At 46.9% G+C, this 22,488-nt stretch overlaps 2 protein-coding genes across 2 annotated transcripts; one reads left to right on the plus strand and one right to left on the minus strand.

Moving 5' to 3' along the window:
• Nucleotides 1-2,376: 2,376 nt before the first annotated feature.
• Nucleotides 2,377-9,549, plus strand: C1R (complement C1r; the record flags this gene model as incomplete). Its single annotated transcript, XM_082336748.1, has 11 exons — nt 2,377-2,384; nt 3,175-3,403; nt 3,630-3,822; nt 4,004-4,147; nt 4,295-4,491; nt 4,989-5,136; nt 5,221-5,342; nt 5,939-6,017; nt 6,437-6,577; nt 8,169-8,243; nt 8,473-9,549. The coding sequence occupies 11 exons, from the start codon at nt 2,377-2,379 to the stop codon at nt 9,273-9,275; spliced, it is 2,139 nt and encodes a 712-aa protein (XP_082192874.1). The 3' UTR covers nt 9,276-9,549.
• A 3,937-nt stretch (nt 9,550-13,486) lies between these two features.
• On the minus strand, nt 13,487-21,547 carry C1S (complement C1s; the record flags this gene model as incomplete). Its single annotated transcript, XM_082304919.1, has 10 exons — nt 13,487-14,583; nt 16,672-16,746; nt 17,257-17,394; nt 17,642-17,720; nt 17,953-18,068; nt 18,302-18,455; nt 18,675-18,874; nt 19,541-19,666; nt 19,932-20,109; nt 21,389-21,547. The coding sequence occupies 10 exons, from the start codon at nt 21,545-21,547 to the stop codon at nt 13,790-13,792; spliced, it is 2,019 nt and encodes a 672-aa protein (XP_082161045.1). The 3' UTR covers nt 13,487-13,789.
• Nucleotides 21,548-22,488: the final 941 nt, after the last annotated feature.

Raw genomic sequence — 22,488 nt, forward strand, 5'->3', positions numbered from 1 at the left:
CCTGGCTTCTGAGGCTGTAGAGAAGGTTTCTTCCCAAGGACCTCCTGCAACACACTGTATTCAAAGCAGGAGTCTCTCTCCATGAGAGGATGTTGGCATCTTTGACCGCGCTGAAGATCTGCAGTTTCTTTACTTTGCTCTGATATTGTCTGGATTTATTTGCCAGTCCTCTTGTAACCCAGCTGAGCCAAGCAGGCAGCAAACAGGCGCTTAGTTCTGGCGTTCTGTGGTCCTGCATGTTTTCTGCCCTCAAGCGAAGAAAGGCACAGACAGCCCCCCAACAAGAAAAAAGGTACCAGTTATTTCCTGGCTCGAACTTGACATAACGAGGATTGCACAGAGCATCTGAAGGGGAACGCCACCAGTGGGAGCGCTGGAGCAGGACCGAGGGCATAGCTGTATTATCCAAATCAGGTGGTCTATGGGACACAGTATTAGAGTTGGGCTGCTCCAGTTAGGCATAACCCCAGCTAACCACCCTTGCTTTACCAGCTGAAGTAGTCTCCTAGTAGCCCAGATGGTGTTCTCAGGGTGGAGGGGTGGGGGAAATGAAGACATGGGAGATGTGCCTTGAAAGTGCCATGGGGAACTCCCAGGGGTGCCCTCTGATAGAAGATTCCTTGTCAAGAACACACTGAAATGGTCAGCTTCATAGAATCATTAAGGTTGGAAAAGACCCTTAAGATCATCAAGTCCAACCGTTAACCCAGCACTGCCAAGGCCACCACTAAACCGTGTCGCTAAGCACCACATCTCCCCGGCTTTTAAACCCCTCCAGGGATGGGGACTCAACCCCTTCCCTGGGCAGCCTGGGCCAGGGCCTGACTACTCTTTCAGTGAAGAAGTTTTTCCCAATACCCAACCCAAACCTGCCCTGGCGCAGCTTGAGGCCGTGCCCTCTCATCCCATCGCTTGTTACTGGGGAGAAGTACTTCCTAACAAATGATCCTCAAGCACCTCTGTCTCTCCATGCTTTGCCAGGGAAGACTCTTCCCACCGGTGACCTGTTCATAACTCTCCGAGTAGTTTCCAGTGCTTCCCAGCTACTTTCCAGATGTGGTTGCTGGGTAGAAGCTTCCCTTCTGGTGGGACAGTAAGCCGGCAGAACCTGCTCCGGCGCGGCACGGCGGTGAGCCCAAGTATGTTCATCGTGCAGAGGAGATATGTGGACATCAGGAATTAGTGGGGCAACGTCCCCTGCTTAATCTTAATTCTGATGTGTGGGGCCGTATGGTGTTATTACAGAGGCACTAATTACATGTTTATGTGATCTTTTTCAGATAATAATTCAAAGACATTTGATGAGCAGGTTCTCTAGTACACTTCCATAAATATCCCAAAGATGCTTCTTCATTCTGTTTAACACTATATTCATCTTCATTCAACATATTTTTGTAGCTGTGAGTTATTTCCTATGATTTCAATGCAAGAAACTCGCTAATTTCTCTGAAGCCACCCATAATTCTAAGGGGAAACACTAAAATGGTGTTTTACCTCTTACGCCTAAGCCAAGAAATGTTAAACTTCGCGAAGTTGGTGGCACACAATATATGTCTTGGGCACTACGTTGATAAAAGCCTGAAATGTGTTGGGAAGTTGCTCTCTTTTCTCATTTCCCCATTAAATACTGAAGGCCTTAGCTATCTGTCTTGTTTGTCCTAAAAATGCTCGCAGAACAAACAGCAAGAAGGGTCCTCGAAAAGGGACTTCTTCTCAGAACGCTTTTAATCCTACAGGTTTGTTCATTTTTCTTAGTATCTCTTTAACTGAAATGTCTGAGGTTTCTTGCTTTCCCTGAAGAAGCTCCCAGTTTCCAAAAAAACCTCTGAAGCACTCGTGCCAGGACAGAGAAAACTTGACTTTTTTGCGGGTTTGATTTTTTTTTTTTTTTTTTAAATTGAATTTGTTAAGACTGAAATTTCTGGTCATCTTCCTACACCAGAAAACCGCCCCGAGGGAGCGGAGGAGACCTCCTCGGAGGACATCTTTGGGGGGAACAGACTCAGAGCCGCTGCTGGATTGCAGACCAAACCCTAGGAAAGGTCTCTAGCAATGGTTTGCCTGCCTTCTCGCCCAGAAGAGACGGATGGGCTCTGCCTGGCTGGGATGTGACAGCCACCCCCCCAAAAAAAAGCCCTCCCCGGGGTCCCTGCTTGCACGGCCGGGGAGCTCGGCAGCAGAGGGCAGCAGGGACCGGGCTGCGGGAGCCTGGTCCGGTGCCAGGCTGGTTGTAATCGGCCTTGATCTCCCCTCCCTCTGCTTCTCCCCACCTCCCTGACCGGTCCCCGGGCTTCCCGCTAACCGGAGCTCCGGGCCGGGGCAGCGGGGAGGACGGGCAGGGCTACCGGCAGGGCTGCCTGCGGGGCGGGCGAGCCCATGGACCTGTGAGTGGGGGCAAGCGGGGAGGGGAGGGGGCCAGCCACATCTCTGCGGGGAGGGAACGGGAGGGTTGGACCCTTCCAGGGAGGAGAAGAGGTCCAAGGGGCTAAACTCGGGCTCTGTCCCTCCGGTAAAGCTTTGCTAGCGCCTGGGGTTGAGGAAGAAGGATCTTTCTGGCTGATGTTTTCATGAGATCTGGGCGGTGAGCTTGTTTTGGAGGAGCACTGGTAGTTCCGTTCCCCAGAGGGGAACGATCTGTAGAATGAAGGGAAAATAAAAAGAAAAAAATGAAGGCCAACTCTTGGAGGAGAGGGGTTGAGGCACAAGAGGGTGGAGGGCTGCCCAGGAGGGAGGCACTGCGGGATTGCTCCTCAGCAAGCTGAGCTTCAGCTCTTCAGACCCTCACCAAATGAACCGGGCAGAGATCCTAAGCTAGCAATAAACAGAAATGACCCGCTGGCCCAGAGCCAAAGGGAGCCAAGCTTCCACTGCTTCTAAGGGACCCAGCCCCACGACTGCTGGGAACAAGCAGGGAATTCATCCGCGCTCCTTCAAACGGCTTCCTGGGTTGATGAAGCTCTTTGGCTGGGTCACAGTGCCTTGCTGGAACCTGGGTAGTGCTGGTGTCTTCATTTCAGCTGTCCTCCTTGTTCCTGAGTGATCCAAGCCAGTAGCTGGACCTGCAACGAGGCCTCCCGTGTTTGGATTCCATGAGATGGAGCCCAAGTCAAGTCTCCCCTGATTTTGGATGACCTGATTTTCTGCAATGTCATAGTTTACTTGTCATGTTCACAGGCACGTTCCTTTTCTCCTGGGAGCCTTCCTCTTTTTTGGAGCCATCAGTTCCAGTCCAGTCCCAAGAAAGCTTTTTGGGGAGATCAGATCCCCCGGTTATCCCAAGCCATATCCCAACAATAACATCAGCATTTGGGATATCCACGTCCCAGAAGGCTATGTGGTGAAGCTGACCTTCAGATATTTTGACCTGGAGCCATCTGAATCCTGCTTCTATGACTATGTTAAGGTATGTGCATAGATACCTGGGCCAAGGGGCGGCTGGAGATGGGAATCTAGTGGCCACCACACGCAGTGGCTCTTCGTTCACCAGGCCTCCTCTCATACTTCCCGCAAAGGAAAGGGAAGGAGTTAAAGATAGAAATGGGTGGGAGCAACTCATGGCTGGGTAATAGCGATGCACGGAGCCGATTGAATCTTATGAGGCTACAGTGATTTCTCCTTAACCTTGACAGATCAAAGCAGACAAGAAGAACTTGGGCCGATACTGTGGCCGGCTTGGGTCAACCACGGGCAATCACCCAGGAAGAAAGGAGTTTGTATCTAAGGGGAATAGGATGCACCTGGCGTTTCACTCAGATTTCTCCAATGAAGACAATGGCACGGTGATTCCCTACAGGGGCTTCCTGGCTTATTACCAAGCTGTGGGTGAGTAGGCAATACCCTCAGCATGCAGGCAGAAGCCTGTGTGGCTCCACCCGATCTTCCTCTTTCTCAGGCAAATAAAGAGAAGCTGTAAGCAAGGATGTGGCTCTCTATGTACTCTCAGTGTACAGCAGAGAGGTTTAATACTTTCCTCCCCTTGTCCCTGCATCTCCTGTGTCTTCAGATCTTGATGAATGTGACCCTAACAATGCTGCTGAGAAAGAGGAAGGGCCTCGGTGCCAGCACTTCTGCCACAACTATGTGGGTGGCTACTTCTGTTCTTGCCGGACTGGCTACCGGCTTCAGAGTGACCACCACTCCTGCAAAGGTAAATTGAAATTTTGAAAGAACAGAGGGCTCCAGGGAAGGAGCCCTTCAGCCAGGAGGGGTGGGAGAAGTGACTTAGGGAGCAGTTGACGGGGCTGCAGAAGACACAGCTCCACAATGTGACCTCTACTTTCTTCCTCTACACCAGTGGAGTGCAGCAGTGAGTTGTTCACAGAGGCGTCTGGGTACCTGAGCAGCCCTGAGTACCCCCAGCCCTATCCTGAAGACCTCCGCTGTAACTACAGCATCCGTCTGCAAAAGGGCCTGTCTGTCAACCTCAAGTTCTTGGAACCCTTTGAGATTGACGAACACCAGCAAGTCCGCTGTCCTTATGACCAGCTCAAGGTACGAGAGATTAGCAAACTCTGCTTCCAACCCTGCTGCCAGACCCCGACAGAAATTGTGGGGACACGACTATTTAGATGAGAAATATGGGATCAGTACAAGGAGAATGCCCCAGCGTGAAGGACTGAGCTCTTCCCTTGTCCCTCCCTCAATGTGCTTAATTACCATTATCCTGAGGTCAGAAGCTCTGGGTCACAGGCCCCTGTGAGCGGAACCAAAAAAATCATCCTTCTTCCAGTTTTATCTCCCTTTGATTTAATCTCAGGATTTGAAGGGGTTGATGGCTCTGATTCCCATGATAAGGGAGAAGCAGAGGTTGTGGTAGGTCAGCCCTTTGCTCTGATCTGTCGGTACAGACAACAGCAAAGGTGGGTCAGACAACCAGCCCTGTTCACCATCGTAGGCACTGTGGCACACTTGGTCTGGATTGAAAGAGGGACGCTGGGGCAGAGAGGCGTGCGTGTTTCTGTCCCTGTGATACACGTTTTCCTCATCAGATCCAAGTACGAGGGAGAGAGATCGGTGAATACTGTGGCAAGGAGTCGCCTGGTAGCATTGAAACCAACAGCAATGAGGTGGACATACTCTTCCTCACCGATGAGTCAGGGTTCAGCCGTGGCTGGAAGATCCACTACACCTCGGAGAGTAAGACATTTCTTCCCCAGAGGCTGCTACAGCCTATCTACACCATTTGTTAATACCAACTTACTCTGTCCCATTCTCCAACAGAAATACGGTGCCCACAGCCTGTCCCACGGGATCAGTTTACCGTCATCAGAAACCTGCAGCCTGTGTATCAATTTCAGGACTATTTCGTTGTCAGCTGCAAGACTGGGTATAACCTGATGGAGGTGAGATCCTTTTTCCACTCCCTTTAGCCATATTCTGGCTTCTCTTCAGTTTGTGTAAGTCTCACCTTTCAGTAAAACTTCCTTTGGAGATTTCACTCGTGGCAACCTCTTGCAATTTCTGTTTCTTCTTTGCTTCTGTCGGCTTTCTCCCAGTGGTTTCTCCTTTCCTAGCTGCCTTCCTTATGCAGTTACTGCTTCACAAAGTCCTGGTAGAAGATAAGAGACAAAGATCCCAGGAAACATTGCCAAACAAGAATATCTCTTTGGAAGGATGTGAAATCAGACTTGAAGCAGAAGATGTTACCTGCCTCCCTTGCCATCCTATTGCCAGGACTTGGGTAGTGCCCCAGACTTGTCACAGTTTTGTGGTTGCTGGCTGCTGCTATCTTGGCCTGCTATGAAGAATTCGTAGCCTGTGCGGCAAACACAGGATAGAGGGAAGGCAGCAAAGGGAGAGGACAGCAACGGGAACAGCTTGCAGAGGGGCAACCATTGGACAGCAGTGAGAAGATGGGCAAAGAGAATACTATTTTAATGTGGGGAAGGGAATGTAAGGCTTAGTACAACCAACAGAGATGTTTTTCTCTCCCATGCAGGGCAACCGAAAGCTGATGTCCTTCACGGCTGTCTGCCAGGCTGATGGGACGTGGCATCAATCCATGCCCCGCTGTGAAAGTGAGTAATCTGAGAATGGGGATCGTGGCCCCTGCCGTGGCTTTCCCCCTCCAAGAACATGGGGAGTTCAGCCTCTATGCCTCAATTTATCTGTGGCCATAGGCTCATGGATATGCTGGCTGGAAGGACCTGTGGAGGTCCACTGTTGACTTTCATTACGTTTTTCTGCTTGCAAAAACTTAAATGTTTTTCCTCCCTTACAAAAACGCATAAAATATCACTAAAAATTTGCTATAATGTAACATCTAAAAGCAAAAGATCCCAGTCTGGAATCCATTTTGGAACAACTTCTCTCTGCCCGCTGTACTAACTGATCCTTCACATCATGGCCACAATCCAAGTCAAGCCTAAGCCTGCAGGCAGCAAGGCTGTCTTTGACTCATCTCTTTTTTTTTTTTTTTTTTTTTTTTTTTTTGTAGTTGTGAACTGTGGCAACCCTACAGACCTGACCAATGGGGCATTCAGCTATGTTAACAAACCTGCGAACAACAACTACCAGTCAGTGATCACATACCGATGCAATGAGCCATATTATCACATTGTCACCGGAACAGGCGGTGGTGAGTCCTAATCCCACACAGACATTGAAACCTGCACGTGAAAAGCCCTCTCAGATTTCCAATTAGAATTGTCTCCGCTCCCCAGGCTTAGGGCTCATGCTTTCCTCCTGTGAAGGCTCTCCAACCTCTCCTTGCCTCTGCAGCATAGCTCCCGAGGCTCGTTGTCTCAGCCTATTCCCACCCTGTTTCATTCCCAGAGTCCATCACATCCCTCCTCCACGCTCTCCTTAACTTTTGCAGAAGGTCTTATTCTCTCAGCCGTAGTCATGACTTATTCTTCTCTAATGGATTTCATTCTTTCACTGAGATTTGAGGCACAGTGTCTGGGAATCACCAAAATTCTGAAACCTCACCACACCAGTCCAGGTTGCTACAGATGCAAATAAATAAGCTCACACTCCACTCCACTGTAATGCTGTTTACCTCTTTGGAATATTGTTCAGCAGCAGAGACATCTAAGGGCTAAATAACATACATGCGGAAAAATCTATTCTTATGCAGCAGGTCAGAAAAATTCAGGCAATGTTCAAAACCATTCACGTGCCTTCTTTTTGCACCTGAGACATGATGTGATGAGACAGGAGCTTTGGTTACAAGAACAGTATAAGGAGTTAATGATTTCCTTGCCTTGACTGCTCATTTAGCCTCCACAAAAAATGTCGATTTTTAAGCTGAATCAATTCCTGGATATGGTTGCCTGCATGGACGCACAGTTGTGCAGCGTGCCTAAGAGAGGTGACACGCTAGCGCTGGGGCCAGGAGCAAGCAGCTAAGGAATTCTTTAAGTTGGTACTAATGTTGAATTGGATTATTCTTGCATCCGAGTTTAACTCCTTCATAAAGAGTCAGAGCTCAATCCCATCAGAAAAAAATCAAAATATCAGCACCAGCCAAATTCTGATGGGGAGTCTTCGTGATTTGGTCAATTTTGAAAGAGAACAGCAAACGCTTTCTTGGAAGCACTTATACAGTGTAAGATAAATTGTATATAAATTATTTTTAGTGACCAGCACAAACTTTCTAAGAAAAGCAAGAATGTTGGAGGTAGTGGAGTTTGTGTTGAGAAGTGACGTGCGAGTTAGCTGACCTGCAATATAACCTCAGAAATAGATACTGAGCATGTAACGGACTCATCTTTTTCCCGTTTCTGGAACAAACTACATTGTCCTACCCTGTGCAAACTACAGAGACCGGAAACTTGAATCTAAAATCCATGGCTTCTTCTCTCCCTTCCTTGGACTAAGTAAGGTCAAACAGTGCTCCGTAAGCATGTGGTCTGAGTGAAGTTAAGACCTCACTCAGATGGCTCTTAAGGCTTTTCTTCTGCCGAAGCAGTGTCTGAGCTTTACTGGTCCCCTGGAAGTGAGGTGCTTCGAGATGTACACGCTACCCCAGATGGAGACATTCCAGACTGTACCACAGGCGGCTTTTCCTGGGAAAGGGTGCCTTTGGGATAGAAGGGCTGAATGCAGCATGTGGGACACCTTGGAGAGAGGAACCCCTTGAAAATATTCTCTTCTCTTATTCTATTCTTTCTTCCCACCCTATGCCTGCAGGCCTGGGTCTCATTCACTTCCCTCTCATCTTACAGACAGATTCACCTGCTCTCCTGAGGGAACCTGGGTAGATCAAGATGGCCAGGCGAGGATTCCTGCCTGCTTACCAGGTCAGTAAAAAACTCTGACTTTGTCTGGTGTTTACTGATTCATGCTTACAGTCAGTACAAAGCTGGGACAACATGCAGGGAGGGGAGTAAGGATAACGGCATCAGGGAGGACAGGGAAATCTATCCAGGAAGGCAAAAATAAGGTGAAATCGAACAGTGATGGTGTAGGAAAGAGGGAGACAAGGCAGGGTAACAGAGGGTGTCATGGTCTCCTTGCATTTCTCCACAGTGTGTGGGAAGCCGGTCAATCCTGTTACTGAAGTCCAGCGGATCTTGGGCGGCAAGTCAGCAAAGAGAGGCAATTTCCCTTGGCAGGCTCTGACCGGCATCCACGGACGAGGCGGTGGTGCGCTCCTGGGCGATCGCTGGATCCTCACCGCTGCCCACACCATCTTCCCCAAAGGGGCAGGAGGGAACAATGTAAGCCTGGACCAGCTAGCAGAGGAGGCTAACATTTTCCTTGGCCACACCAAGGTAGAAGAGCTCCACAAGTTGGGTAACCACCCTGTACGCAGGATCTTTATCCATCCAGACTACAACCCTCAAGATGAGTACAACTTCAATGGGGACATAGCTCTGCTGGAGCTGAAACACGCAGTAACCCTGGGCCCTACAGTACTGCCCATCTGTCTCCCAGATACTACCAACACCACGTTCTACATGGATGGGCACCTGGGCTACGTGAGCGGCTTTGGTGTGGAAAAAAACTTTATTTCAAATCATTTGAAGTATGTGAGCCTACCAGCAGTTGCTCGAGAGAAGTGTCAGAGTTGGCTGGACAGTAAGAAGAGAGATATACCTATGGTCTTCTCTGAGAACATGTTCTGTGCTGGCTTCCTCACAGTCAAACGGGATACCTGCCAGGGGGATAGTGGGAGTGTCTTCGCGGTGTTAGACAGAGAAAGTGGTCACTGGGTTGCTACTGGTATCGTTTCTTGGGGTATCGGCTGTGCCGAAGGTTATGGCTTCTACACCAAGATCCTCAACTATCTGGACTGGATCAAAGGGATAGTAAGGGAGGACAGGCTCTAAATGTTGCTGTCCTACTAGCTGAAGGATCACTGCTAGCATATAAATTTCCAGACACAGAAAATCATATCTAAAGCTTTTGATGATGTCCCAAAGGCTTTTCAAACACGCAGACCGTGTAACCTTCATCATGAGCATTTCCGAAAGCCACCATTCTGTTTGATGAATTCTTGGTGGTACCATCAAAACTTACCAGAGCTGCTGTACCATTGGCAGCTTCTGGGACGCCTTTGTGGACGTTCTAGTTCTTCCAAATCTTATTACTGGATGAAGCCTTAATAGCTCATGACAGCAAACATGGTATTGTTTGAAGTGCTGGCGATATCATCAGGCTCCTGCAGTCTCTTTTTGTACTCTATTGTGTGGGAAGGTTGCAGGGCAGCAGACTTTCCTGAAGGACGTGGTGCTTTGCTGAGTACAGTGTGCGTATGCCCATTGGCATCAGTGAGATTCTATGAATATTAAAATCATTGCTGGAGAAACCAGGTGTGTTATGTTTTTCTGTCTTCGTTTTTAACAACTACGAAATATTCCCCATCACTGAAAGCAACTTACGGACTTTATATAGGGATTGCTTTACCTACTGCTAAAGTCTTTCCAGGTCTGCAATGGCATGTGGCAGTTGCTCACCTGTCACAAAACTACCATTAGCTTACCCAGTCTGAAACTCCACGTGGCTTCAAGGGAGGCAAAAATGAGTTGTCTGTGTGATGCCACATTCAAAAGACAGGGAAGCCAACAACCCATCTCATGGAGAAAAGAGCCCAGGAACCTTCACTGATCAGAATTTGAGGATAGAATTTTTTTTTTTTTTTTTTTTTTAATATGAAATAAAGCTCTGACTGCAGGACAGCAGCTCCAAAATGATGCTGGCTCAGAGAGAAGATGACCTCTGTTGTGTTGTGGGCATTCTCTGGAGTTGTCTCTTGACTAGGTTTGCTACTGCAGAACAACCTACCTTTTTCTTGTGACTCACTGAGAGAACTGAGGTCTGCAAGAGCTCAACAGGGGAACTCTGCAGGTAAGGTCACAGTTGCCTTCTCGCACTGTTTTCTGTGAGATCCAGCTCCAGATCTTCTCAAGTGTCAGCATCTCTCATTTGCTTTTGAGATAATATACCCTGGGGAGTGATCTGTGCGATTGCACATCTGATGTAAGTTCATCCATGATCTCCAGGGGTCAGAATTCTGTTGATTTTTCTGATTTGTATGGGCAAGAGGGGAGCATGAGAGGCAACAAGAGCATGGAAAAACAAGGTGTCCAGTTCTACAGGAGCAATGGATAAACCCTGGTCTGGGGGAGGGAAGGGAGAATGAGGCATATGAAACTGGGGGGTATTCCAGGTGAAGAACAGGGAATTTCTGGGATGCTCAGTGAGTACAGGTGACAAGAAGAACAAAACACCCAACTTTTCAGTCCTTATAAAAACTGGGAAAAATTACTGAGAAGCCATCTTAAAGAATCTCCCATTTTGCAGGTGACTAGGAAACTTTGGGAAGCTGAGGCATGGAGAATAGATGATTTGCCCAAAATCCCTATAGGAATCTGTGACCCTCCTAGGAATAGCAATCCCAGCTAAATAAGTGTCTTTCTTGTCTCCTACTCCTGGACCATTCAGCCGCATTTCTGTTTCTCTTCTCCTCTGCTGCCCTGAATTGATTTCAGCAGTTTGTCTTCCTGTCCTTTTCCAGAAAGATTGGAGTTAATTAGTGAGCTAGTGAGTAATCATGCGACACGGCTTGCCTGAGTAGCTTTGTGGTCATAGAAGCTAAGGAAGTGTCTTACCTTAGTTTGAAGGTCACTTTTTCAGAACTTAAAATGGATTAATTTTCCCCAAATTGTACTTTGAGCTATTTCTACTGCTGAAGTATCCATCACGTACCAAAGCAGAAGCGTCCTAACAGCCAGACGTAGCAGCCTGTAAGATTTCCTGTGGCTTTTGCTCATGATTACCCCAGATGTCTGGGCACGTCTCTAGGATCTATGAAATTCTAATATATACTGTAAAGTTGTAAAATATTGTAGGATTTATGAAATTCTAATATATACTGTGAAGTTATAAAATATTGTACAGTTGCACCACTGCCTCATTATTGTTTTTTTGCCAGTATATAGTCACTTCTTTGCACAAGAGGAATATGGGCTAAGATTGCAGCCTGGACTAGTTACCAGGGATGGACGCTTCCATTGCACCTGGGACAGGGCAACCCTGGATGTACATACAGCCTGGGGAACGAGAAGCTGGAGAGCAGCCCTGCGGAGAGGGATCTGGTGGTTCTGGTTGATGGCAAGTTGAACATGAGCTAACAGTGTGCCCTGGCAGCCAAGAGGGCCAACAGTGTCCTGGGGTGCATCAAGCGCTGCATTGCCAGCCGGTCGAGGGAGGGGATTGTCCCGCTCTGCTCTGCACTGGTGCGGCCTCATCTTGAGTGCTGTGTGTGGTTTTGGGCGCCACGGTACAAAAAGGATACAAAGCTACTAGAGAGTGTCCAGAGGAGAGCCATGAAGATGGTGAAGGGTTTAGAGGGGAAGGCGTACGAGGAGCAGCTGAAGGCACTTGGTCTGTTCAGCCTGGAGAAGAGGAGACGGAGGGGAGGCCTCATCGCGGTCTGCAGCTTCCTCACGAGAGGAAGAGGAGAGGCAGGCGCTGATCTCTTCTCCCTGATGACCAATGATAGGACCCGAGGGAGCGGCAGGAAGATCTGCCAGGGGAGGTTTAGGTTGGACATTAGGAAAAGGTTCTTCACCCAGAGGGTGGTGGAGCACTGGAACAGGCTCCCCCGGGAGGCAGTCATGGCGCCAAGCCTAACGGCAGTCAAGAAGCATTTGGACAATGCCCTCAGACACATGGTGTGAATTCTGGGGTTGTCCTATGCAGGGACAGGAGTTGGACTCGATGATCCTTGTGGGTCCCTTCCAACTCAGGACATTCTATAATTCTATGATTCTATGACTTTGTGCTCCAAAAGGTGAAAGCTGAGATGAGTCCACCTACTTAGCGACAAGAAGGAATGACTATAAAACTTCACACTAGATTAAAGTTGGCACATATGGATATAAAAGTGAAAAGCATTCAAGGTCCTGTGGGTCACAGTTCCTCAGGAATGTAGTATAAGATCCTTGGTTACTAGCCCAACCTGTTGCTTGTCACACAAAATTGAAGGTGCTTGAGCAGAGTGCAGGGATCTATATGAAAGCTCCCAAGAGCTGCACATGTCCTCTTCACCATTTCCTAGACTCTCAGAAAAGCTTAGGCTGGAAGAGGAGGTCCCTAGTCCAAGCCACTGCCGACAGCAAGACTAACTTCAGAGCTTCAGGGCCTTGCCTGGGCAGGTTATGAAAATGTCCAGGGACAGAGATTCCCCAGTCTTTTCTGGCTCTTGTTCCAGTGCTGACCCACACCCTGGGAAAAAGCCCCAATTGGAAATTCCCTTATTGCAGTTGGTGTCTATTGTCTCTTGTCCTGTCGCTGTTCACCTTTCTGAAGAGTCTTGCCCTGTGTACTCTCCAGCCCTCCTCTAGGTATCTGAATACAGCAGTTAGATCCCCCTCTTAGCTTCCTCCTTTTCAAGCTGAACAAACCCAGCTTCCTCCATCTTTCATCATGTGCCATCTGCACCAGTTCCCTGACCATCTTCATGGAAGGATATCTGTGAGTGATATAGGACTTTCTGGAGGAGAAGACACCTCTAACGCACGCCAGGTAACCTTCTCCCACACCACTACCTTCCCTAGATCAAGCAAGCTTTATTTCTTATCTAACAGAATAAAGTTTGAAAAATAAAGCCCTGAGGACAGGTGAATGAAAGGATTTTGAAGATGTCACTTCTGCTCGGCTTGATTCAGAAGTCTGAAGTCCTCCTCGCTGGTAATGGTCGGTCCATGAGATGCAGCCATCTCAGAAGAACTTCATAAAGACTCTCAGGTAGAGAGGTGAGGTAGCACAAGTTACAGCTTGACAAAAGCTGGCAGTGTAGTGGGTCAAAATGTGACTAGATGCTTGATTTAGGGAGAGTCAAGGAGAACTAGGTCTAGACTGAGAAGAAAGGCAATACACACACAATAGCACATCGCACAAAAGGCAATTTGGTCATTCTTTAATGCTGTTAGATAGTCTGTACAATACAGGAAATACATAAATGAGAAACGAGGCTCTGAACCTTCCCTGGGAACCAACAATTATTCTCTCGTCTTCATTGAAATCTCCCTGTAAGGTGGGGTATGGCTAGGTCTTCTCCAAGTGGGAAAAAATCGGATAGAAAAAAATGAAAGGAAGCAGAAGGAGCCTCTTTATCCAGAATAGCATCCTCCTCTTATGCTACTATGAGTGGAAGAAAGAGAATTTCCCTTCCCAGACAAGATGACAGTGGGAGAAACAGATACATACTGCTGACTCTCCACTCAGCACAGACACAATGAGTAGGCCTGTTACAAACACAGAGTGAACAAGATCACAGCCAGCCTGAAGGTGTAACCATCACATTTAGAAAGGGTGACTGTGCTGAAAGGAGAAAGAGCTAATCCTGCCAAGCTTCTTCATCCTCATGCTTGCTCATGGTCTCTGTAATCCAGTCCAAATAACGCACTACTTTGGTGTAAAGACCAAAGGTACCACATCTTGGTCCCCAGGAGATCAGCCCGGCCACATAGTACCGTCTGTCATCAAGAGGATCTGGGATAGCGTAGGCTCCTCCACTATCCCCCTTACAGCTGTCCTTGTCACCACCAGCACAGATCATATTGTCAGTGAATCTGTAAGCACTGGAATCAGCAGAGCCCTCTGGTTTCACAGATCGGCACTTATCCATGTCCACCACGGGAATCTGGGCCTTCCAAAGATAAATAGGCAGTCTTCCTTTCTCTCTCTGGCCCCAGCCGGCAATGTAGCCCAGAGTCCCTTCTTGCAGCTCATACTCAGGTGATTTACTAGGCAGACAGAGGGGTGAGATGTTTGGGCCCATCTTCACAGGATCCCTCAGCTTCAGAAGTGCAATATCGTTATCAAAATCGGTCCTGGTTTCTATAGGCTGCTTCTTCCAACCAGGATGGATGAATGAAGCCTCTGCGATCAGGTGCTTGGCCTCCCAGAACAGAGATTCTCTACCAACATTGATTACCCCAGCATACATGTTGGGCTTGTCGTATCCTTCCAGCACATGAGCTGCAGTCATTACCCATCTTTCAGCGATGAGTACGCCACCTCCTCTTGGGTAATCGAAATACACCTGCCAAGGAAAGTTGCCCTTTTCTGCAAGGGTGCCTCCAAAAATCTTTGCTTTCTCTCGGATGGGATTACTAGGCACTCCACAGACTGGAAAGAATGGAAAAAAAGAGGAATCAGATGGGAGAATTAGCAGTTACAAATAGGGGGTTCTTTGGTACTGCTAAAAAGCCCATAGTCCCCTCCTTCTTGTGTCCTCTAAATCATTTTTTATTCTGAGTAACCTATGCTTATATTCTATGTCACAGAACTTGCAACTAGTATTTACAGAGAAATTAAAGAAAATTCAAGCAAAACTACTATCAACACTCAATTTAGGCTGAAAACACTCATTCTCAAATTCTTGTTCTGGAAAGCAGTTGTCACCCCGCCAGTGTCAGGTATGTCAAAGCTCACAATTTAATTGCATTCTAGTTAGCATTTTTCCTTTGATGAGTTATGTCCTGTAGGTGAAGGGATTGACTTTGAAAAAATATTTGCTGAAGTTCTTAGAAATGATTTTTTTTTTTTTTTTTGGTGAACTCCAAATAGTCTCAGGTTAAGTATTCATGTTTGTCACTGATGTTTTACCATTTTTCCTGTCTGTTCCTTTAGTATGTAAAAATGTGGGTTAATGGAGATCTTATCTGTGGGTCTTATGGGTGCAGAGATGCTCCGTGCTCTTTGAGTAAAATGTTCTATGAGGTTTTGCAGAATGTGAGCACTAGGGGCATAAATAAGGCTGGTTATTCTGACATAGCTAGGAAATTGATTTCTTATCACATTGCCTTGTTTACGTTGAACCCTTAGTCATATGGTCAGAGATTAAGGAACTATAGCCAGTAGGTAGCTTCCAATTTAAATGAAGCAGAGTTTGTTAAAGAATTTCACGTAATTGTAGAAAGATTTAGGCTGGAAGGTCCTTTTTGACGTCTCTAGTTCAACCTGTTCATCCCTAACTGCCCTTCCCTCTTCCCTCCTAATGAACTGCAAAGCCAGGTTGCTCAGGGGCTTTAACGGGTAACTTCTGACCATCTCCAAGGGTGGTGATTAGCCAGCCTCTCTGGGCAACAGTTCCAGTGCTCCGGGGGAGCATTTTTCCTTAAATACACTCAGAATTTCCTTTGTTGCAACTTGTGCCCATTGCCTGTCATTGTCCTTTATTGCTGTGGCCTGCTGAGAAGAGTCTGGCTTCATATTCTCCGTAACCTCCTCTTGGGTAGTAAATTCCCTAAGCTTTACCTTACAACTTGCTTTTTGCAGTGGGCAATTGTGTAGTCCAAGTCACTGGCTGAGCAGGCCCTTAAGAGGGTTGAATCATCTTCATCTGGATCTTATACTTTGCCAATGAGGATTCGGGGGTTTGGAGCAGTGAACAGGCATCATGTACAACCAGCCCTAGGCATGCTGCCTCCTCTAAAAGGGTAAGTGAATAGCGTGCAAAATACATGGAATTTAAAATTCTCTCTGTCAGCTGGAAGTTAAGACCCAGCCATAACTACCAGCAGTCAGGAGCAGGAGTAGTAGCCATGCACTTCCCTCCTCAGTGTCTCCCAAGTCCACAAAGAGAGGATGAGAAGATCCTTGACAGGGATCTTGCTTGAGCTTTCAGGCACAGTAAGTGTAGCTGAATACTGAAGGACACATTAAACCTTAAGGGTTTAGGCTGTGACTTCCAGTGAGCGTAGTGAAAGACCTTTCTCTGTAGTGCTGCATCTGTAGTGCCCAGTGGACAGCTGGGCACCACCCCCAGGAGAGGTTTGAAGAGAAGCTACAGATCTCCATATAGCTTGGGAGGGACCGAAGACAGAAAGGTCCAGCATTGTCGGACATCTCTTTTGACCTGTCCGTCTTTTTGCTACCTGCAATGCAGACAGAGATCTAAAGCACTGAACAACTTGAGAATGTGCACACTTGAAGGTGGAGAAACTGGTGCAGAAACACACACTGATACTTGAAGAGGTCCTGTTATACCAGATGTCTTATCATTTTGCCCACTTTTGTTTCCAGTTTCTTTCTGCTGCCTCATCTGACCTTTCTTTGGGGCCCACAGCTTTCAGAAATACCCTGTCCAATGTGATTCAAACAATATAGAAAGGCTCAACTGTGCTTTCAGGCTTAACAGTTTAAAAACAGAAAGACGAAAGAAGCAGTGGTCTTCATACACCACGTGTACATATAGACAGTTTTTGGTAGTACCTGGGACGCATGTTGGTAGCTTTGTTCCCATCTCTTCGTTGACCCATTCTCCACTGGCTGAGCACTGATATATCGCTTGGAAAACAAAAGAAAAAAGAGTGCCATAAGGATACAATCAAGATGGAGGCAGGGTAAGTACCATTACTGTATAAGATACTAACCCTCTCATTTCCAAAGCAAGCACAACTTGGTAAACATTGCTGAGATCTCCCTGGAAGTATACAACCCCACCAGGGTGCTTCTGCCCCTATTTTGGAGGCACCTCATCTAACAGATTTCTTGAGTCCTTTACTTCTCCACCAGAAACTTATGCTAGATGTGACAAAAATCTCCATGGTTCACACTCCAGGCAAATGGAGAGAGGACTTGCTAATGCATTTCAGGTCAACAGCCCAAGTACAGACATTATTAGAGTGTCTGAAACACAAAGGCAACACAAAACCACTGCCTAAAACCCCACACCAGTAAGAACTTTTTCCCAGTCTTGCCCTGATGGGATATAATCCCAGCCCCATGACAATGCCAGTACCATTTCTTAGGCCTTTGATCAAAGAGATATGTTTGTGTAGCAGAGGCAATGCTTACCATCCCCTTTGTTTTTTAGGGTATAGTAAGGTGCATCACATTGATACCGGAAAGCAGCTTTGTAGAGAGGCTGATGAAGTTCGGAGACGTATACGGCTTGGGCATTGGCAATAGGAATGGGAACACCACAGTTCACAGCTGTAGAGAAGAAACAAAAACGATGAAATATGATCAAAGGGGCATCCTCACCCAACAATATGATCATTTTGTATGATGGGGAACCACTCAGCTCCTCTGGTCCCTAGACAGCACTCAATTCTTCTGTCCCTTCAGCAAGCTCACATCCCAGTCCTTCAGCGTTCTCCTAATCTGGACACAGAGTGGATCCAGACCCTAAAGGCTCCATTCCAGTTGGCTTCCCACAACACAGAGACGGGTCACTTACGAACACAGCTGAAATGGGAGTTGCTCCATTCACCGTTGTCCTGACAGCTGGAGTGAAAACTCATGATGCTGTCTCGTTGCTGGGGAAAAGAACACATGATCCACGTAAGTCCCTGGCCATGAAATATATCTGACACAGGCACTGCAGTAGAGGGTCCTCAAAATGCTGCAGTGGCTGGAAGAAGTTTCTGCTTACTACAGCTGTGGTGAAAACTTTGAGTGCCCAAAGGTGCTCAGGACACGTGATGGCAAATGGCATCAGGAAGCTGCTGAGAGGGCCAGAGAGGATATATGCTTTTTTATGTAACTTACCGTCACAATTTCGTAGCCTTCTACACAGGTCACCTTCACATTGTCCTCGAAGATATACCTGTCCTTCTTTGGGTCAAGAACAGAGTTGGGGATGACACTTGGGGGGCAAGTTACAGCTTTGAAGAGATAGGTGGAAATCAGTGATTAACTGGTTCAAGATTTTCTCTCCTTCCAGCTCCCAACTTCTTTCTCCCCAGTGATTATTTTCCCAGTAAACAGGCATCCTCTGTTTACTCAATATCAGCAGCTGTGAACATGTTAACATGCTCTTGTACCATGAATCTGACCTGGGACAAACTCTCTCGCTAACTCAGCAGCAGAGGGAACGCTTTCCCAAGTGTTTACTCACGATCTCCATAGTAGCGTATTTTCCAGCCCTTGTGCTGTACTGCGCGGTCTGTCTGGAAGATTATATCAAGAACGTTGTTCCTAGTTTTGATTTCAGGAGGACCTGGGAATTTGCTGCCACAATAGGGACCAAAACGCTGCTTTCCAGAGACAAGCTGGGAAAATAACAAACAAGAAGAAATGAGAAACACCAAAACTATTCAGAGAGATATTTAAATATATATTCAATATACACATATTCAAATGTATTCCCAGGAACTTCAAAAGGCAACATAATTGAAAATAAAGTTAAGCAGTCAGAGGGTCTTCAGAATATGAGGAGACTGAGAGGAGATCCAGAGCATCTTGACTCCCTCCCTAAGCCCCACACCTACTGTTAAGCTGTCGTGGCAACTCCCTTTTGAGTCGGCTGGTTCCACGTCAAAGTCCTCTCTGCGTATGGTCAACGCCACGAAGTAGCCTGGCCTCAGAGCCACTCGGTACTCACACCGCGAGTTCTCTGGGTACTGGTTGGGATAGTTGGGACTGGCAATCTCCCCTGATGGCTCAGTGAAGACATTTCCACTGCAGTTCACTAGGATTAAGGAAGGAACACAGGTAGGATTCAGAAAGGAAATGGTCCACATATGAAGCTGACAAGCTTTCCCTCTTCCACTACATCTCCAGACTCCCCAGTCACCCGCATTAACCATGTCACAACATTGCATCTTTCCAAGAAACTGAAACCAGGGCCACTCTCTATCCAATTAGCCGGGGACTTCAATTTCTAGTGGCCTTTCTTTTTACCTTCCACCTGCGATTTAGGCCCCCTTCCCTCATGCTCAGGTCCTCATACTCCTTTCAACATGCACTATTTGTGACTTTGCAATTTTTTGATTCAAGCCAAGCAGCCCCTTGGCCATTTTTGTGTCTTCATTGAACTGCCCTGTTTTGTCAGACATGAAAAGATTCACAGATAGCAGTATGCTAAGAAGGGTCTCCATCACAGCCTTTAAAGAATGTCGTTTAGTAGTTTCTTCATTCTTTTGACACAAAAAAGAAGAATGTTAAGAATACATTAACAGAAATGCCCAAAATCATGGTCTACTGCCAGTTCAGATTTGCACTGGGATTTTTTTTCCCCAAAATATACCTGTCACAACTGGTTGAGAAGGTTGATAGAGAAGGTCTTCCATGTACAATATCTCACTTGGCCTAAATTAACTCTTGTTGTTGACCACAGCTCATGTAGATATCTTACCTCCACATGTTTTCTGATCCTCATAGAGGAAATAGTCTGGTGGACAGGTACAGAAGTAACCTCCAATATAATTATTACAGTAATGACTGCAAGGTTCCTCCACAAAATCCATGCACTCGTCCAAGTCTGCAATTGTGAAAAGAAGAATCAGCCAAGATTAGGAGAGGGCCCTAAGGGCAGGAGGAAGATGAGAAAGTAAAGGAAACACTGGTGGACAACAAGGAAAAGGTATTTCTAAGACAGCATTTATACTGGCCATACTGGAAAGCAGTCCTGTTTGCTGGGATCTCTTTTAAAGAAGGCATTCTTGTAAGGAAAACCCTTCTTTCAGCCTTCCTCCCCCGCTAGCCTGGACACTACAGAGATTCAGAGGAGTCTGTTTTAACCTTACCCACTGCAACATAGTAGGCCGCAAAACCGGTGAAATGCTCCTCATTGGAAAAGTCTGATTGGAACCTCATAGTGAGGGCGTTATAAGGGACATGAAATTCCTCCACAATCGAGGAGCCAGGGGCACGAGGTTTCTTCTGCCCACAAAGCACGCCTTCAACATGGTCAGCAACCAGGATCTGCAGAGGAATGCAAAGAGGTCTTATCTCATTACTGGAATATGTGTAATTACCAACACTTGAGTCTTTCAGCTTATAGGTGGCTAACCAAAGGCTCCTAAATTGCACACATTTCTCACAACATTCAGGTAGATCTCCCAGGGCACAGCTATGTCACATAGCTAGCAGGAGGGACCAAGGCTGCTGTGTCATCCACCGAGCTGGCCGAGGGTGGAGGACAGCCAGCCAAGGTACAGCTGAACAGAGCCCCTAGAAAACCAGTTTCGTGACACTTGTAAGACGCTTGAGTAGTGTTTCCTTCTACTGACTTCCCAGCTGTGAAATACCTGTCTTAATTTCTCAGATATAAATTAATCCAGAAAGTTCTCTCTTAACGTCCTTTCCTCAGGCCCACTTGTACAAAAAATCAACACCGTGGTTCAAAATGGCAAAACCAATCACTGATGGTCCGCAGAGCAGTCTAACAGGTTCATCCGTTTGTTGCAAAAGGACACATGTTATTACAGCTCCCAGCAGAGCACATCCATCCTACTGTCCCACCTTGGTCCTTCTCCAAGGTCTCCTTCTGGTCTCTGGTCTCCTTCTGCACCTGATCTTATTGCCCCTTTTCACACATAGCTATTGCGGGATAGGATGGTCTTGTTTCTGTCTGTTTGTGTGGAAATACCTGATCTTTTGTGCCTTGTGGGACATCATGGAGCAGAGCTAGTGGGTCTCTAAGTTTTAAGAGATCTGTGGCGCATAGGTCATAGAAAACTGTGGTGCAACGGACCACAGCTCTTCATCTGAGTGCCCACTATCCATACACAGATCTCTTGATTGTTTTTAATCTTCATAATTTCCAGTCAATTTCTGATTGCATTAAATCATCTATATCCATTCATGGATTAATTCTGAATAATATCAGGAACAGAAAAGCAGTGCCCTAAGAAAATGGTCCTTTTATACCTACAGTTCACTGGCTAAGAATATGTCTTGCAATAGGGAGGTTTCAGTGATGGCTAAGGCGGCTTTTCCTATGAATACAGGAGAAACATGGGGAGAGAGGCATAGATGGGACGCTCAGTTGGCCGACAATGCTCATGTGGTTATGAGGCAAACTCAACTCAATTTAGTGACTGCTAGTGCAGATACACTCAGTCATTTGGGCTTCTTGGAGCTCAGAACATGAAGGATGTGTCTATCTCCTCTTCCAGCCCTGAGCTTTGTACACAGCTTTGCTGTTCTGTGCTCTAACCCGCCTTCTTGTCTTTTTCTCACTTGAGGACAGGGACAGTACCTTCACAAAGTCATATTCGCAGTTCTGTGATGGTTCAAGATCCATATGTGTGAAATAAAGGCGAATGCCATATCCCGAAGGGACCTTGATTTCCCAAGATTCCTGCACATCATTGGGATACACCTGAGGATAATTGGGTGACAAGATCTCACCATACATGGAGGCTGCGCCAGCCCAGACAGGGAGGCAGAAGAAGATAAGGTACCTGAGAAAAGAGGAAGGAAGATGACATTGCAGTAGTCTTCTCTGTCCGCATACGCACACAATCCCCAGTGAAAAAGCTAGTCTTTGGCTGTAGATAGCATGCAGCATAGCTCCTGGCTTTGGACTTTTAATGACCAACGCTGTGGCTGTGTGGGGCTTGTCCTTCTCCTGTAGCCTTTCACACAGAAGGAGTACAACCTCAGTCGTGCTCTCTGCTCCTCTCCAGCTCTGTAAGAGCTGGGAATGCTGCAGGAGTTGAACACAAGGGTCTTAAGTGCTATTCCCTACTTCACTGCCTTGTTCTGGAGGCTGCTTGGGCTATAAATACATTCAGATTTGAGAATCAGTACAGTACTACAGGAAAAACACCTAATTTATAAAATGAAATTATTCATAAACCTGAGTTCCCCTTGGAGATTCAATAACTCACCACATCTGGAAAAAGCAGATCTCCCTTTCTGAAAACTTCCAGGAACTGGACTTTGGAGTTATGGCCTGGGACAAAAAAAACAGTGTGATTGATTAATGTTGCCTGTGCTTCTGCATGTCTGCTATGCAGGTCAAGGACCCTAAAACCCCAGCTTGCGGAGAATACATCAATGTTTTGCCTCAAAAGCAAGTTTATACCTCTGTTCCTTCCTGCATATAGCAACCCCAAGCATCAAGAAGGGATGCCAGGCTCCGTACTGACAGAATGGAGAGATGATCTCTATCTTGGTACTCACTGGTACTCACTGGTACTCCCCTTATGACCATCAGCGTCTCCAAACACCATGCTGGTGCACAGCAAATTAAGATAGAAAGCACCTCCCCCCCGAGGTACTCAATCCATTCTTCCCACCACCCCAAAAATTATGCTAAGACCCTGGGGTTGGGGAGCAACTTGTCCTGACTCT

Source organism: Platalea leucorodia (assembly GCF_965183815.1).
Source record: "Platalea leucorodia genome assembly, chromosome: 2".
NCBI lineage: Eukaryota > Metazoa > Chordata > Aves > Pelecaniformes > Threskiornithidae > Platalea > Platalea leucorodia.